Genomic DNA, 17,811 nt, shown 5'->3' on the forward strand with positions numbered 1-17,811 from the left:
ATTTTGGTACTTTCCTACCCGGGTTAAGCATCTTGCTGGACCCTCTACATGCGTTGCTACACAAGAGAGATGACTGGGTATGGGGGAAATCACAAGAGATAGCTTTTGAGAAAGCCAGAAATCTGTTATGTTCCAACAAACTGCTTGTCTTGTATGATCCATGTAAACGTTTAGTGCTAGCTTGCAATGCGTCTTCGTACGGGGTCGGGTGTGTGTTACAACAAGCTAACGAATCGGGAACATTGCAGTCGGTCGCTTATGCGTCTAGGAGCTTGTCCAAAGCCGAAAGGGCCTACAGCATAATTGAAAAAGAAGCTCTGGCATGCATATACGGGGTTAAAAAAAAATGCATCAGTATCTGTTTGGGCTTAAGTTCGAGTTAGAAACTGACCACAAGCCGCTCATATTGCTATTCTCAGAGAGCAAAGATATCAATACCAATGCCTCTGCCCGCATCCAAAGATGGGCGCTGACGCTGTCTGCATATAACTATGTAATTCGCCACAGGCCAGGCACAGAGAACTGCGCTGACGCCCTCAGTCGGCTACCATTGCCCACCACCAGGGTGGAAATGGCACAGCCTGCAGACTTGCTCTGTGATGGATGCATTTGAAAACGAAAAGTCACCCGTTAGGGCCTCCCAGATCAGGACCTGAACCAGCCAGGATCCTTTACCATCCATTGTAAAAAAAAAACTGTCCTCCATGGGAGCTGGTCCAACGTCCCAGCGTAGATGCAGGAAGAGATCAAGCCATTCCAGCGGCGTAAAGACAAAATGTCTTTTGTGGGGTAATTGCGTGGTTTTGCCCAAGAAAGGCAGGGAAACGTTCATACACGACCTATAACAGCACCCACCCAGGCATGGTAATGATGAAAGCTATAGCCAGATCCCATGTGTGGTGGCCCGGCATCAACTCAGATTTGGAGTCTTGCGTGCGCCAATGCAACACTTGTTCACAACTGAGCATTGCACCCAGGGAGGTACCGCTAAGTTTGTGGTCATGGCCCTCCAAACCATGGTCTAGGATCCACGTTGACTTCGCTGGCCCGTTCCTAGGCAAAATGTTCTTGGTTGTTCTGGATGCTTAATCAAAATGGATTGAGTGTGTAATAATGTCTAAGCACATCCACTGCCACCATCGAAAACCTACGAGCCATGTTTGCCATGCACGGCCTGCCTGATGTCCTTGTCAGCGACAACGGGCCATGTTTCACCAGCGCTGAATTCAAGGAATTCATGACCCGCAATGGGATCAAGCATGTCACATCTGCCCCGTTCAAGCCCGCAGCTAACGGCCAGGCAGAACGGGCAGTCCAAACCATCAAGCAAAGCTTGAAACACATGTCGGAAGGCTCCCTGCAGACCCGCCTGTCCTGAGTTCTGCTCAGCTATTGCACCAGAACCCACTCGTTCATCGGGGTTCCCCCAGCCGAGCTACTCATGAAAAGGGCACTCAAAACAAGGCTCTCTCTAGTCCACCCTGATCTCCAGGATCATGTCAAGGGCAGGCGGCATCAGCAAAGCATGTACCATGATCGCACAAATTTGTCACGAGATATTGAAGTCAATGACCCTATATTTGTACTCTACTATGGGCATGGTCCCAAATGGCTTGCTGGCACTGTCATAGCCAAACTCGCAAATGGATTAACTTGCAGAAAGCATTTGGACCAAACCAAACTGCGATTCACAGACTGCCACGAGCAACCTGAAGAGGACACCACCAACTTCGACCCTCCGACACACACACAAGTGGCAACCGACATCACGGTTGACCACGAAGCTGAACCCATCATCCCCAGCAGCCTAGCAAGGCCAGCTGCGCAGCAGCCCAGCGAAGGCCTAACCAACTCACCTGCACCTGCATTTGTACCGAGACGATCGACTAGGGAGCGGAAAGCCTCAAATCGTCTCGCCCTGTAAATAAATGTCCTGTTGACTTTGGGAGGGAGTGATGTTATGTATGCAACACTAACCAGCATTCCACCGCCACCAGAGGGCGTATCTGTCGGAGTCCCAAGGGATCTCAGCATCCCTTGGGAGCATTGTATATAAGCAGGTCTCCCAAGTGGTACCAACACTCCAAAGTTAGAATAAAGAGACTAAGGTCACACTTACTCATGTATACAGTACTCCGTTACATTGCTTTATTCGAGACACAACAGTGAGCGGGACTTGGTGCGAGTTAGGACACGGGGCAGCCGAGTTTGAATCACCTCTAGTTTACGTAGGGTAGAATGTTAAGAGGCCAGCCAGGAGTGCGTTGGAGTAGTCAAGTCTAGAGGTAACAGGCACGGATGAGGGCTTTAGCAGCGGATGAGTTGAGGCAAGGGTGGAGACAGGCAATGTTACAGAGGTGGAAATAGATGGAAACAGTCGGATCCGAGCGAAAGGTGAATTAATAATGGAAAAACTAGAAAACAATTATACAGGTGATATTTTGCAGCTTGTCACCCAGTCAGTGGGGATCGGTGAGAGGGCGATGAAGGATCAGAGAGGTACAGCGGCCATATTACAACACTATTGCCAAGTGCAGCGTGAGTGTTAGTGACTGGAAAATGCTATATTGCATTCCCACCATTCAATAGTAACTTCCCTCATCTTCCCCATCCTCTCGTGTATTTTTGCATTTAGCTTTGGGTCGGCAGTGGAGAAATTTTCTTTTGCTGTCTTGCAAACTGGGAGAGTTTGTGGGGGTGGGGGGGCGTCTATAATACTTCGGAAAAGAAATGTCCCTGTCAGGAGGTTAAGAAGCTAAATGCTGGATGTGTCTGGAGTAACACAGTACTGCTTGAATCAGTTGAGAACAAATGACCTTTGACAGTTTCTGCTCAGGGGATTAACTCTGTGAAGCAACACTGAGCATTGGAACTGCACGGCGGACTGAGGCAGTGTGAAAAGCAAAGGACAAACTGATCTAGTCTGGAGCCAAAAAAGGAACAACCAGGAAAATAGGGCAGGCTTTAGTTCTCCTGTGTGAAATGGTCGTGATTTTAACACCGACCTCGCTGAACAAGTTGCAGTAGGATTAGTGTAGAAGGACATTGCCATGTGTACGTGGAGTTTTTCAAATCACTGCGCAGTTAAAAATAGAAATACAGCCTTAGACCACAGGCTCATTCAATGTGCTGTGATTTTTCTGTGACTGGATCGGTGAGATGACAGTTCAGTCACGCTGAAGACCAATCTCTTTTTGCTCTACTTTCAGGCAATGAAAGTCCTTGTGGTGGCAGATCAGTGATCTGCGAATATATCCGGCCCCTTCAGATGTCTGGTGGGAAACCGGAGCTGCTCTCCGTCAAACCGACTTTCCTGTCTCGGTCCCGACCCAGCAGCCCGATGCAGGGCCAGCTCTCCGAGGTCAGTCAACGTTACAGTACTGAATAACAGCATTGAAAGATCAAACTCAGGACATTACGTGAAGTCATCTTACACAATGATTACAGTAACTCTCAGTTCTACCCAATATTTGTCCAGGCTGATATTTACCCTCAATCCACATCACTAAAACAGATTATCTGATCATTATCACATTACTGTTTGTGGGAGCTTGCTGTGCGCAAATTGGCTGCCGCGTTTCCTACATTGCACCAGTGACTACACTTCACAAAGTACTTCATTGGCTGTGATGCACTTTGGCACATCTGGCAGTCGTGAAATGTGCTGTAGAAATGCAAGCCTTTTTTTCTTGCATATTGACGACACATCTAATTGCCATTCAAATTTTTGGAGATTATTTTTGCCGACATTTAATTTTTAACCAATAGCTGCCTCCCGATAATCATTCTGTTGTTTCCTAGCAACAGCTCTAACACCATCATTGCATGTTGCAAGTCAGTATTCCGCAGCATGTGTATCTGTCTGTAACTGGATATTACTGACCGAGTGACATTAGGGAACTCTCAGGGCAGTCAGGACGTAAGTGCGTCACATCAATGCCCTGACTTTTTTTTCGGCTGGCACAGACCCAATGGGCCGATTGGCCTCCTCCTGTGCCATAAATTTCTATATGACAGTAAGAAACTGATTCATTGGGGTTTCCATATCGGGTGTCGACGAGAAGCTAGTCGACCCTAAACAGCGACACCTGCATTAAATGCCCTCTGCAGCAGTACCTTTATCGGGTGGGGGTCAGTTTAATTATTGGGGGATGTTGGATCAGCCCCTCCCCCCCCCCCCCCCATTCTAATTTTGGTTGCAGTCAATGAGTAGGATAATGGGGAGCAGGGTATAACAATCTGATATCGCCTGTTCCACACTATCACTAAAAGCTAAATACTGCCCCCACTCAGTCAAATAGCCTGTCTCTATTCACTGTCTAGCTATCTGTTACTATCAAATGGTATGTTAGCCTTAATTACAAAGGCATTGTGGTGTATAGAATAAAAAAATCTTATTACAATTATATAGGGCCCTGATGAGACCACACCTTGAGTATTATGTACCGTTTTGGTCTCCTTACCTAAGGAAGGATATACTTGCCATAGAGGGAGTGCAACAAACGTTCACCAGACTGATTCCTGGGATGGGGGGATTGTCCTATGAGGAGAGATTGAGTAGACTAGGCCTATTACGTTCCTTAGAGTTTAGAAGAATGAGAGGTGATCTCATTGAAACATATAAAATTCTTAAAGGGCTTGACAGAGTAGATACTGGGAGGATGTTTTCCCTGGTTGGGGAATCTAGAACCAGGGGTCATAGTCTCAGAATAAGGGGTCACCCATTTAGGACTGAGATGAGAAAATTCTTCACTCAGAGGGTTGTAAATCTTTGGAATTCTCTGCCCCAGAGGGCTGTGGAGGCTCAGTCTTTGAGTATATTCAAGACAGAGATCGAATATACTCTTTGGACACTAAGGAAATCGAGGGATATGGGGATTGTGCAGGAAAATGGAGTTGAGGTAGAAGATCAGCCATGATATTGAATGGCGGAGCAAGTTCGAATCCTGCTCCTATCTCTTATGTTCTTTTGTAGCTTCCAGCACTTGTGCAGCCAGCAGGAGCCATTCGGGTAGATTGTCGACCAGCCGTGGCTCAGTGGGCAGCACTCTCGCCTTGGAGTCAGAAGGTGGTGGGTTCAAGTCCCACTCCAGAGACCAGAGCACAAAATCGAGGCTGACACATACACCCTGTGGACGGGTATTATACCTTGTTCATGAATTCCAAATGTGACTGACTGAACTCGTTAACACGATATAACCGAGTTTATTCCCTCCGAGGATGATATGAAGTGTGAGCTGTAAAATCACTGCTCCCTGTGACCCCCACTGAGCACTCAAAGCACCTGATTGTGTAATCCTAACTGGCACCATGACTCGTTCACCCATCACCCCCTGTGCTCGCTGACCTACATTGGCTCTCGGTCTGGCAACATCTCAATTTTAAAATTCTCATCCTTGTTTTCAAAATCCCTCCGTGGCCCGTGGCCCTCGCCCCTCCCTATCTTTGTAATCTCCTTCAACCCCCACAACCTTCTGAGATCTCTGCACTCCTCCAATTCTGGCCTCTTGCGCATCCCCCGATTTTCATCGCCTCACCATTGGCAGCCATGCCTTCAACTTGCTGGGCCCTAAGCTGTGGAATTCCCTCCCTAGACCTCTCCGTCTCCTCGATTAAGACACTCCTTAAAACCTACCTCCCACCCACAGCTCACCAGCTGCGTGTACATGTGACCGAGGCCTTGGGGTGGTAACAGGTGTGAGCTGGCGTGCACTGCCCGCGGAACACCTGTTCTGCGCCTCCAGTGCTCACCTGGCACGGGATGTGGCTGAGGAAGATGAGATGGGGCTGCAACAGGTTGGCAGAGATGTAAGATGGCACAAAGGGTGTAACGTGTGGACCCGCAGGAATGCGACACTGCACTTGACACCTCCTCCAGCACCGTCAATGTTCCTCGCGAGCTGTGGTGCTGTATTACTCCACAGAATCGCTGAGATATTCTCAACACAACGCTCCAATCAAGTGCATCAACAACAACTTGCATTTATACAGCGCCTTTAACGCACTTAAACATTCCAAGGCACTTCACAGGGGCTACATAAGGAGATATTAGGACAGGTGATGAAAAGCTTGATCAAAGAGGTAGGTTTTAAGGAGTGTCTTAAAGGAGGAGAGAGTGGTTTAGGGAGTATCTTCACCACACAGACTGCAGTGGTTCAAGAAGGCGGCGCACCACCACTTTCTCAAGGGCAATAAATGCTGACCTTCCCAGCAACACCCACATCCCGTGATTGAAAGAAAAAAGGAGGGAATTCCCAAACGTACTGAAATGTTTGAGATGTGTGCGTGATGTCACGCGTTTCCCCCTTGATGCTTGTGATTTTCTTGACATACTTGAGGAAAGAATTACAGGGCTATGGGGAAAGTGCAGGGGGAGTGGGACTAATTGGATAGCTCTTTCAAAGAGCCGGCACAGGCCTCCTTCTGTGTGGTATCATTCTATGATGTGATACATCTCCTACCTTCTCAGTGATTTTCTTGTGTTGAGGTGAGTTTGCTGGCTGACTGCAGGGGGCCATTGAAAATCTGCGAGGATTCTGGAGACATTAGACTCCCAGAGCCCTGGTCTATGAGTCAACCGTATGGTGGCAATTTTAACCTACTCTCTCCCATGTGTGGTGCAACAGGCCCTTCTGTGAGATGGGGAAGCGGATGTCTATCAGTATCTTAAATTGTGTGCCTTCTCTTCCGGAATCCATGTAGAAGGGTTTCAAACACTGCTCAGTCAAACTGGTATTTCACTTAGTAAAGACCATTCCAAAAATGTCAGCCGTGGCTCTGGCTCGCACTCACGCCTCACAATCATAGAATGGTTACAGCACAGGGGGCCATTCAGGCCGTTGAGCCCGTGCCGGCTCTCTGCAAGAGCACTTCAGCTAGCCCCACTCCCCCCCTTTCCCCATAGCCCTGCAAAAAAAAAATTCCTTCAGCTACTTCCCCAACTCCCTTTTGAAAGCAGTGATTGAATCTGCCTCCACCACCCTCTCAGGCAGTGCATTCCAGATCCGACAGATTCTTATGTCGCCTTTGGTTCTTCTGCCAATCCCTTAAATCTGTGTCCTCTGGATCTCGACCCACCTTTAATTTATATTGCCTCTTCTCGTTCTTTCCACCAAAATGTATCACTTCACACTTTTCTGCGTTACATTTCATCTACCACGTGCCCACCCATTCCACCAGCTGTTTATGTCCTCTTGAAGTCTATCACTATCCTCCTCACTGTTCACTATACTTCCAAGTTTTGTGTCATCTGCAAATTTTTTTATTGTGCCCTGTACACCCACATCCAGGTCATTAATAAATATCAAGAACCGACCCCTGGGGAACACCACTGTATACCTTCCTCCAGTCTGAATAACAACCGTTCACCACTCTCTGTTTCCTGTCACTGAGCCAATTCCGTATCCATGCTGCCACTGTCCCTTTTATTCCATGGACTTCAACTTTGCTGGCAAGCCTATTATGTGGCACTTTTGGAAATCTATATACACCACGTCAACCGCATTGCCCTCATCAACCCTCTCTGTTACCTCAGCAAGAAACTCAATCAAGTTGGTTTAACATGATTTGCCTTCAACAAATCTGTGCTGTCTTTCCTTAATTAATCCACACTTGCCTAAGTGACTGTTAATTTTGTCTCTGATTATTGTTTCTAAAAGCTTCTCCACCACCGAGAATAAACTGCCTTGCGTGTAGTTGCTGGGTTTATCTTTACACCCATTTTTGAACAAGGGTGTAACATTTGCAACTCTCCAGTCCTCTGGCACCACTCCCGTTTCTAAGGAGGATTGGAAGATTGTGGCCAGTACGTCTGCGATTTCGTCCTTCACTTCCCTCAGTGTCCTAGGATGCATACCATCCAGTCCTGGTGACTTATCTACTTTAAGTACAGCCAGCTTTTCTAGAACCTCCTCTTTATCAATTCTTATCCCATCCAGTATCACCTCTACCTCATTGACTATGTCTATGGCAGCATCTTCTTCCTTGGTGAATACAAATGCCAGGTACTCATTTCATACCTCAGCCATACCCTTTGTCTCCATGCGTACTTTTCTATTTTGTTCCCTAATCGGCCCCTTCCCTCTTCTTACGATCAGTTTACTATTTATATGCCTCTAGAAAACTTTTAGACTACCTTTTATGTTAGCTGCAAGGTTGTCCAGAAACTTGAGCACAAACATCTAGGTTTATATTCCCACGGAGGGAGTGCTACGCTGTCGGAGGTCTTTCAGATGAGACTTTAAACCGAGACCCCATCTGCTCTCTCAGGTGGATGTAAAAGATATCACGGCCACTATTTTGTCGAAGAGCGGGGGAGTTCTCCCTGGTGTCCTGGCTAATACTTATTCCCCCAACCAACATTAAAAAAACAGTTTATCTGGCCATTATCACATTGCTGTTTGTGGGACCTTGCTGTGCACAAATTGGCTGCCGTGTTTCCTACAGTGACTACACTTCCAAAAAAGTACTTAATTGATTGTAAAGCGTTTTGGCATATCCTGAGGTCATGTAAGGCGCTATATAACTGAAAGTTCTTTTTTTTTACACCAATTCTGTTGAGCAAACATCTGATTTTGCCCTCCCACTGCTATCCAAGAGTCTAAAGGGCTCCTCATTGTGGATCACAGCCGATTTGCAGAACCCCCTTTTTCCTGAGCTGGCCTGGCATGTTCGAGCCCAGAGATTGACGAGAACAATATCTTAAGGTAACCCAATGGATGGGAATTCTCCCAGAGACCATTAGTAACTCAGAGCTTACCCATGATTAGAACCAACAGCAGTTTCTAGGCTACCTGCGTATGTTTCTGAGGATTGGGAATGGCAGTTACTACAACACATCCCGGCCAACACCGTGACCTTCAGGAAAGTAAGTTAGCATCGTATCTGGGTGTGATTGTTTGATAACACGGTGAGGATGGGTTGTAATCTTCAGAAAGTAACAGCAGAAGACAAAATGACAGACAACTATTCGAACTATCAGCTGCACAATCAAATGACTTAATCCCGTGGCACAAGCTGACACTCACTTCAATGTGAGAGCTTAGGGAAATACATTGGTGCCCTTTCGAGAATTTCTCTTCATCGACACAAGACAAGTGAAGGTGAGCTGTGTAGCTGAAGGGACATTCTCAAAACCCCCGAGTAATGAATGTCTGGTAAACCGGCGTTCTGAGGATCAGGGTCCTTTTCTAACTGATCGCAACCCAGACCAAGTAGGATACAATTCAATTATCACCAAATAGAACCATCACTTCAGCTCATTTGCTTTCATTTCCTGGCAATTCTAATCCCATTGTATTTGCATCACTCATCATCTGCTTATGGATTTATATCTTTAACCCATATCACTAAAGCAGACGATCCAGTCATTTATCCCGTTGCTGTTTGTGGGAGCTTGCTGTGCGCAATTTGGCTGCCGCGTTTCTTACATTACAACACTTCAAAAAGTACTTCATTAGCTGTAAAGCACTTTGAGACATACTGAGGTCACGAAAGGTGCTATAGAACTGCAAATTCTTTCATTTTTTAATTCAGTGTTAATTGACCATCACACTTGGAGGTCTAAAGAATTGCTTATGTGGGCAATGGAAACATTCATGCAGCAGGGGATTAACTTGAGGTTGGGGCTAAGGCACCTTGTTAAAGCAGAACACCAGCAGCTTTATGTGCACCTCACAGTGCTTGATACTGACACTGTGGTCGAGATTTATCCTTTAACAAAAAACATCATCATAGGCAGTCCCTCAAAATCGAGGAAGACTTGCTTCCACTCTAAAAATGAGTTCTCAGGTGGCTGTAAAGTCCAATGCGGGAATTACAGTCTCTGTCACGGGGGGGCAGACAGTGATTGGAGGAAAGGGTGGGTGGGAGTCTGGTTTGCCGCACGCTCCTTCCGCTGTCTGCGCATGGTTTCTGCATGCTTTCGCCGATGAGACTCGAGGTGCTCAGTGCCCTCCCGGATGCTCTTCCTCCACTTAGGGTGGTCTTTGGCCAGGGACTCCCAAGTGTCGGTGGGGATGTTGCATTTTATCAGGGAGGCTTTGAGGGTGTCCGTGAAACGTTTCCTCCGCCCACCTGGGGCTCGCTTGCCGTGTCGGAGCTCCGAGTAGAGCGCTTGGTTTGGGAGTCTCGTATAGGGCATGCGAACAATGGGGCCCACCCAGCGGAGCTGATCGAGCGTGGTCAGTGCTTCAATGCTGGGGATGTTGGCCTGAGTGAGAACGCTGACGTTGGTGCGCCTATCCTGCCAATTGATTTGCAGGATCTTGCGGAGGCAGCGTTGGTGGTACTTCTCCAGTGCTTTGAGTTGCCTGCTGTCCATAGTCCATGTCTATGAAGCGTATAGGAGGATGGGTATCACTACTGCTCTGCAGACCATGAGCTTGATGCCGGGTTTGAGGTCCTGGCCTTCAAACATTGTCTTCCTCAGGCGACCGAAGGCTGCACTGGCACACTGAAGGCAGTGTTGGACTTTGTCATCAACGTCTGTCCTTGTTGACAGTAGGCTCCCGGGGTATGGAAAATGGTCCACGTTGTCCAAGGCCTCATCATGGATTTTGATCATCGGGGAACAGTGCTGCGTGGCAGGGTTAGGTTGGTGGAGGACCTTTGTCTTACGGATGTCTAATGTAAGGCCCATGCTCTCGTACGCTTCGGTGAAGATGTTGGCGATGGCTTGGAGTTTGGCCTCCGTGTTTGCGCAGACGCAATTGTCGTCTGCGTACTGTAATTCGATGACGGAGGATTGGACGACCTTGGATCTGGCCTGGAGGCGGCAGAGGTTAAACAGTTTCCCATTTGTTCTGTAGATTAGCTCCACTCCAGCAGGGAGCTTGCTGAGTGTGAGATGGAGCATTGCAGCAAGGAAGATCGGGAAGAGCGTTGGTGCGATGATGAAGCTCTGCTTGACCCCGATCCGTACGTGAATTGGGTCTGTGGTGGATCCATTGGTCAGGATCATGGCTTGCATGTCGTCATGGAGCAGGCGAAGGATGGTGACAAACATTTGAGGGCAGCCGAATCGGAAGAGGGCGCTCCATAATCCCTCACGGTTGACAGTGTCAAAGGCCTTTGTGAGGTCAAAGAAGGCCATGTCAGATGCATCTTTGAAATGAAACTGTGTCATATGCCAAAAAAGCCTCTCAAAATAAAGATTATGTTGGAATAATAGACAACGTGGTAGATTTCCTTTCCTACACTACAGCAGTGAAGAACAGGGGAGTTCTCCCCGGTGTCCTGGTCAATATTTATCCCTCAGCCAACATCATTAATAAATAGATTATCTGGTCATCATCCCATTGCTGTTTGTGGGAGCTTGCTATGCGCAAATTGGCTGCCGCGTTTCCTACATTACAACAGTGACTACAATTCAAAAAGTACTTGATTGGTTCTGGATTTGGTTTGGAATGTCCTGAGGTTGTAAAAGGCGTTATATAAATGCAAGTTCTTTTCTTTGTTATTTCAAATTAACTGAGGAAATTGATTGTGTTCCCAATTTTGTTTTGCAATTACAGATGGACATTGAACTAGACGGTGGGCACCCCAAAATGAAGTACACTGGGAGGGTGCACCTGTGCGTTGCCCGGTACAGGTAAGCTGGTCGTTGTACGCTCGCGGCCTGTTGGGTACTTTTCCATGACTTGTCAATGTGAATCGGTCAGCGCCTTGAGTTGCGAATCCCAGCAGACTCTTGCTCTTCTGTGAATTTAACGTCAGTTTCACTTCCTGCCCAGTCAGCAGGGAGCACGTCGCTGCTGGGCGGGGCCAATGAGGTGCCTGAGAGGCCCAGGTGACTTCCAAGGAATCTTATCTCACCTCTAGTTCCGAGGCCACAGGTTCGGGCAGGTCTGTGACTCCAAATGTACAATTTGGCTTCTCTGTGGAGCTGGAACCGCGGTGATAAAGCTTTGCCAAAATCCTTTCCTAAGTGAGAAAGAGGTAAGAACAGCGAGGAAATACAGAGGTTACAACCAGAGACGTGAGTTCAAATCCCACCACCGCAGCTGGGGAATTTAAATTCAGTTAATTAAACAAATCTGGAATAAAAAGTTGGGATGGGCAATAAATGCTGGCCCTGCCTGTGCCACATAGGGACACAGATCATCAGTAATTCTGAACTCTTTACACCAGTCTCCTCTGTAAACCCCAACTTCTCTAAGTTCCTCCGCCCATACCCTACCCCTATTTTACCATTGCCTCTTCCTCACCAACCTACAATGGCTCCTCTCCCAACACATTGATTCAAATTCCTCCCCTTTGTTTACCGATTTCTTCACGGACTCTCCTCACCCTAACACTGCAACCTCCTCCAGCCTCATGTCCCAACTCGTGCTCCCTTTTCTTCAAACTCTGTCCTGCCATCTATCCCCTTCCCAACTCCTTCCCTCACTCCATCCTCTCCCCATCCTTCCCCTCCCTCCCCCAGGGCTTCCGCCCCCCCCCCCCCCCCCTCCCCTGGGGGCTCATCCGCCCGAAGCCACAGGAACCTTCTGGAGATGACCGGGCCTCTTAACCACCGCCTGACACTCGATATTGACCAGTCACCGGTAGCACCGTCCACTGTCGTCACAGTAACAGGTTTTAACACCTGACCTAGCACCATTAAGAAATTTATGACTTTAATTATAAAAGAAAGTTGTTGTTGAGACTTTCGCTTTCTCATTTTTATTGTGCTTTAAACCTCAAGGGTTTGAGAAACAGTATTTCATTGTGGCAACGTTTCAGTCCCGTCCTGATCACACAGCTACAGAGCTTAATTCACAGACAGTTTGTAGTTAGAATTAACGGTGCGTTTATAAAACTTGCAACGTATAAACTTGAAATAGCAATGGAGTGAATGTTGTGCGGAAAGAATTGCAGTTGATTTGGACAGGACTTTATATGCTGAAATGTTGTTTCCGTGACATGCTGCAGGCTGCTATTTACTGAGATTAGGGATAACATCTTGGAGTTATTGGGCTAAAAATTCGGCAACCTTGCGCCCGTTTTCTTTGGCGACATTTTGCCGTTTTTTTGGCAGAAAACGGTGCAGCGGAAAATTTGAAGAAGTCTTGTGGCGGCGGTTTTTAAATTCCGCTGGGGAATGGACTGCTGCCGTGCAAAATTCAAAATAGCACTTTCACCAAAAATTTTGCTCAGCACGCACCTATATTCTGTGCAAAAAAAGCCGCCCGTAAAAAACCTGTGTTGCAGCCCTTGGAACAGCGGTAGGTATGAAGATCTGCAAAAAAGGTACGTTAATTTTTTTATTTTTTTATTCTTTTTCAGTATCATACTTAAGTATCTTATGAATATTTTATGTTTTTTTTGTTGTTTTTTTTCAATTTTTGGGGGTATTTTCCCCCCCACCCAAGGCCTCACTCACAACGGTATCGGCCTCGGAGTAAAGTTGCAGAAAATTTGCGGGCTGCGCCACGAATCCTCGTGCAATGCCGATTTTTAACGCTGCACAAATTGAAGCCTGAATTTTAGGCCTCGTAGCGATAGCGGAGTGAAAGAGGTATTTTTGGCGAAAAAATACTGCTTTTACCAACAACTGAATTTCTAGCCCATTGACTGATTTCAGCTAATTTACATATTGCGACAATTAGCGTAATTTGTTAGATCATTCATAATACATGAAAGGTTCAAATTCTTTCATAACAATGAAATGACTAAGAAAGACTTGCATTTATATAGCGCCTTTCACAACCACCGGACGTCTCAAAGTGCTTTACAGCCAATGAAGAACTTTTGGAGTTGTCACTGTTGCATGTGGGAAACGCAGCTGCCAAGTTGCGCACAGCAAGCTCCCACAAACAGCAATGTGATCATGACCAGATAATCTGTTTTTGTTATGTTGATTGAGGGATAAATATTGGCCCCAGGACACCGGGGTGAACTCCCCTGTTCCTCTTCGAAATACATCCATCTGAGAGCAAACAGAGTCTCGTTTTAATGTCTCATCCAAAAGACGGCACCTTCGACGGTGCAGCGCTCCCGCAGCACTGCACTGGAGTGTCAGACTAGAACCCCACAACCTTCTGACTCAGAGGCGAGGGTGCTGGCCACTGAGCCATGGCTGACAAGTGTGACAGTGGTGTGGTGAAGTAAGATCGAGTCATTTGTTAACCTAATTTTTCTACTAATTTCCTTATAATGTATCTATTTATATAATTAAAAGTATTGCACCTCTCCCGCCATAGTGTGGGGAAATGTATATCACAATTCACACTGTGTGAACCTCAAAACACTTTCATTTGCCTTACACCTAATTGGCTTGAAAGTCACATCCACAAAATAGAAAAGGATGCTGATTGGCTGAAATATGAGCAGGTAGGAAAACGACCAATGAACAAGCAGTAAGCTGCTAACCAATAACTAGCAAGGAGGAAGGGGAACCAGTGAAATTTCTTTAAATATTTTTTGAAAATATTATAGCCAATGACTAGTTTTCATAGAATCTTACAGCATCGAAGGAGGCCATTCGGCCCATCGTGCCTGTGCCAGCCCTTTGAACGAGCGATCCAATCAGTCCCTCTTCCCCTGCTCTTTCCCCACAGCCCGGCACATTTTTCCTTTTCAAGTATTTATCCAATTCCCTTTTGAAAGTCACTATTGAATCTGCTCCCACCGCCCTTTCAGGCAGCGCGTTCCCGATCACAACAAAATTGTGATTAAAAAAAATTATTTTCATCTCCCTCTCTGGTTCTTTTGCTGATTGTCTTAAATCCATGTTCTCTGGTTACTGATATAAAGAAAACAGAGTAAATGATAATGGCCCCAGCACCTACACCTGTCTAGTTCAACTCTTCTAATGATGAACAAAATTATATTCCGGAGATCTAGTTTTATTTCTGGCTGAGGTAAAGTAGTAGATTTCGTTCTATAGATTTTGTGAGCAATGTGAGCCGTACCGTGTGGGGAGTGCAGCGAGCTCAGGAGGAACAGGGGACTTTGGGCCTCTGGTGCCCAAAGCTCTCCCCCACTGGGGGTTTTCCCCGCCTCGTGTCTGGGTCTGTTGTAGACTCACTGATAGAGACTGATCACTGTGATTGGGCAACGACTCCAGTATTGTTGTATCATGTGACTACCGGGATGGTAGAAGGCGAACTAGATGGAACATAAGAACTAGGAGCAGGCATAGGCCATTCGGTCCTTTGAGCCTGCTCTGCCATTCAATAAGATCTTGGCTGATCTTCTACCTCAACTGAACCTTCATGCACTATCCCCATACCCCTTGAGCTCCTTAGTGTCCAAAAATCTATCGCTCTCAGCCTTAAATATACTCAACGACTGAGCATCCACAACCCTCTGGGACAGAGAATTCCAAAGGTTCACAACCCTCTGAGTGAAGAAATTGCTCCTCATCTCAGTCCTAAATGGCCGACCCCTTATCCTGAGGCTGTGACCTCTGGTTCAATTCTTGGTCTTTTTTGGTCAAGCAATTCCGATGTTTCTCACTCATCAAAGGACAATGGATAAAGCCTCAGATTTTACACCAGAGTTCAGGACTTCTAACTAACTCATGTTGTCTCTCTTTTTCGCATCTAGTTACAACCCTTATGAAGGACCGAATGAGAATCCAGAGGCTGAGCTTCCCCTCAAAGCTGGGAAATATCTGTATGTTTATGGAGACATGGATGAAGATGGTTTTTACGAAGGTTTGTTGGTCCAACATCTGAAAACCAAGGAGTACATCCGATCCCATCAGCTTCCACAACACACAGTGATCTCCATTTCTTACTCTGTGTCCTGGGCTCTCCTGCTGTCAGCTGATGGCAAGAGAACAAGAACAGCAAATAGCAGCATTGTGACTGATGTTCACTGCAGTCCTTATATGACTGCACACACTTGAGTCACATTCCGCTCTGTGCTATTGTGTGTCAGCCGTGGCTCAGTTTATATTACCCTGAGTCAGAAGGCTGTGGGTTCAAGTCCCACTCCAGACACTTGAGCACAAAAATCTAGGCTTAAACTCCCAGTGCAGTACTGAGGGAGTGCTGCACTGTCGAAGGGGCAGTACTGAGGGAGTGCCACACTGTCGGAGGGGGAGTACTGAGGGAGTGCCACACTGTTGGAGGGATAGTACTGAGGGAGCGCTGCACTGTTGGAGGTGCCATCTACTGAATTCTGCCTGTATTAAAATAGAAAAAAAGAAAGACTTGCATTTATATAGCACCTTTCACAATTTTGGGACGTTCTAAAGTGCATTACAGCCAATTAAGTACTTTTGGAGTGCAGTCACTGTTGTAATGTGGGAAATGCAGCAGCCAATTTGTGCACAGCAAGCTCCCACAAACAGCAATGTGATAATGACCAGATAATCTGTTTTAGTGATGTTGAATAAGGGATAAATATTGGCCAGGACACCAGGGATAACGCCCCTGCTCTTCTTTGAAACAGTGCCATGGGATCTTTTACGTCCACCTGAGAGGGCAGACAGGGCCTCAGTTTAACATCTCATCCGAAAGATGGCCCCTCCGACAGTGCAGCGCTCCCTCAGCACTGCACTGGAGTGCCAGCCTAGATTTTTGTGCTCAAATCTCTGGAGTGGGACTTGAAACCACAACCTTCTGAATCAGAGGCGAGTGTGCTACCCACTGAACCACAGCTGACACTGTGACATCTGTGGAGAGAGAAACAGAGTTAACGTTTCAGGGCGATGACCTTTTGCCAGAATTTCCAGCATTTTCTGTTTTTTACCCCACATTGCGTGATTGACCCTTCACGACCCTGAGGGCAAATGGGAGAATGAATTAAGAAAAAGTTCAACCGTGCAGTGGAAATGAATTCAAGCTGCTGTCCCTGCCCCATCAGTCGGAGCTCACGATCCTGGTGTAGCAGTATTGACCGTGACCAAAGCCTAGAAATGGTAACTGATTACATCAGCGGTCCTTTGTGCGATCTTTCACAGGCACTAGCTCATATACAATAATTGTGTGAGTGCCTGTGTTAAAATAACAGATGTCAGGTGAGTGTGTGACGGGCTTATCCAATCTCACAAGCAGTAATTCCAGGTCTGGATGTTAAACTGGAAAATCCTAATGAATGAAGGAATGGGCTTCTAGGATTTAGTTTACCTGAACAAGAAGCAATTCAAAAGTATTTCATTGTTTGTAAGAACTGTGGGACATCCTGAGGATGAAGGGTTTTCATAAATAGAGAAACTGTTATCAATGACAGGATGACACAGATTTAAGATAATTGACAAAAGAACGAGAGGGAAAATGAGGAAAATCTAGTTTTATGCAGCAAGTTTTTATGATTTGGAATACACTAAACTATAAGAAATAGGAGCAGGAGTTGGCCATTTGGCCCCTCACGCCTGCTCCCCCATTCAATGAGATCACAGTTGATCTTCGACCTCAACTCCACTTTCCCGCCCGATCCCCATATTCCTTGATTCGCTTAGTATCCAAAAATCTATCGATCTCAGTCTTGAATATAATCAACGACTGAGCCTCCACAGCTCTCTGAGGCAGAGAATTCCAAAGATTCACCACCCTCTGAGTGAAGGAATGCTTCCTCATCTCAATCCTAAATGACCGACCCCTTAATCTGAGACTGTGACCCCTGGTTCTCGACTCCCCAGCCTGAGGAAACATCCTTCCTGCATCTACCCTGTCAAGCACCGTAAGAATTTAATGGACTGGATTTTCACCAGGTTTGCGACTGGGTTTGACCCTCCGCAGTGAAAACCCGGTCGGCAGGATCCTCGGGTATCTCTTTGCGACGGCTCTTTCATGTACCGCCGGGGTGAGATGCACCGACATGAAGCAACGTGCAATGCCGCGGATTGTGTTACCGTCGTACTTTCGACACTCTCCCAAC

The 17,811-nt window shown here is 46.7% G+C and overlaps 1 protein-coding gene across 5 annotated transcripts in view; it reads left to right on the plus strand.

Moving 5' to 3' along the window:
- rimbp2b (RIMS binding protein 2b) overlaps positions 1-17,811 on the plus strand; it is a 78,459-nt gene that overhangs the window by 6,862 nt on the left and 53,786 nt on the right. For 4 of the 5 annotated variants that reach the window (XM_070888146.1, XM_070888147.1, XM_070888148.1 and 1 more), the window contains exons 2-4: positions 3,210-3,361; positions 11,514-11,590; positions 15,532-15,641. In XM_070888146.1, the coding sequence (XP_070744247.1) occupies positions 3,210-3,361; positions 11,514-11,590; positions 15,532-15,641 (339 nt within the window). The remainder of the gene's footprint in view (positions 1-3,209; positions 3,362-11,513; positions 11,591-15,531; positions 15,642-17,811) is intronic. The other variant, XM_070888150.1, reaches the window with a different exon arrangement.

This window comes from Pristiophorus japonicus, chromosome 8 (assembly GCF_044704955.1).
Source record: "Pristiophorus japonicus isolate sPriJap1 chromosome 8, sPriJap1.hap1, whole genome shotgun sequence".
NCBI classification, from domain to species: domain Eukaryota; kingdom Metazoa; phylum Chordata; class Chondrichthyes; family Pristiophoridae; genus Pristiophorus; species Pristiophorus japonicus.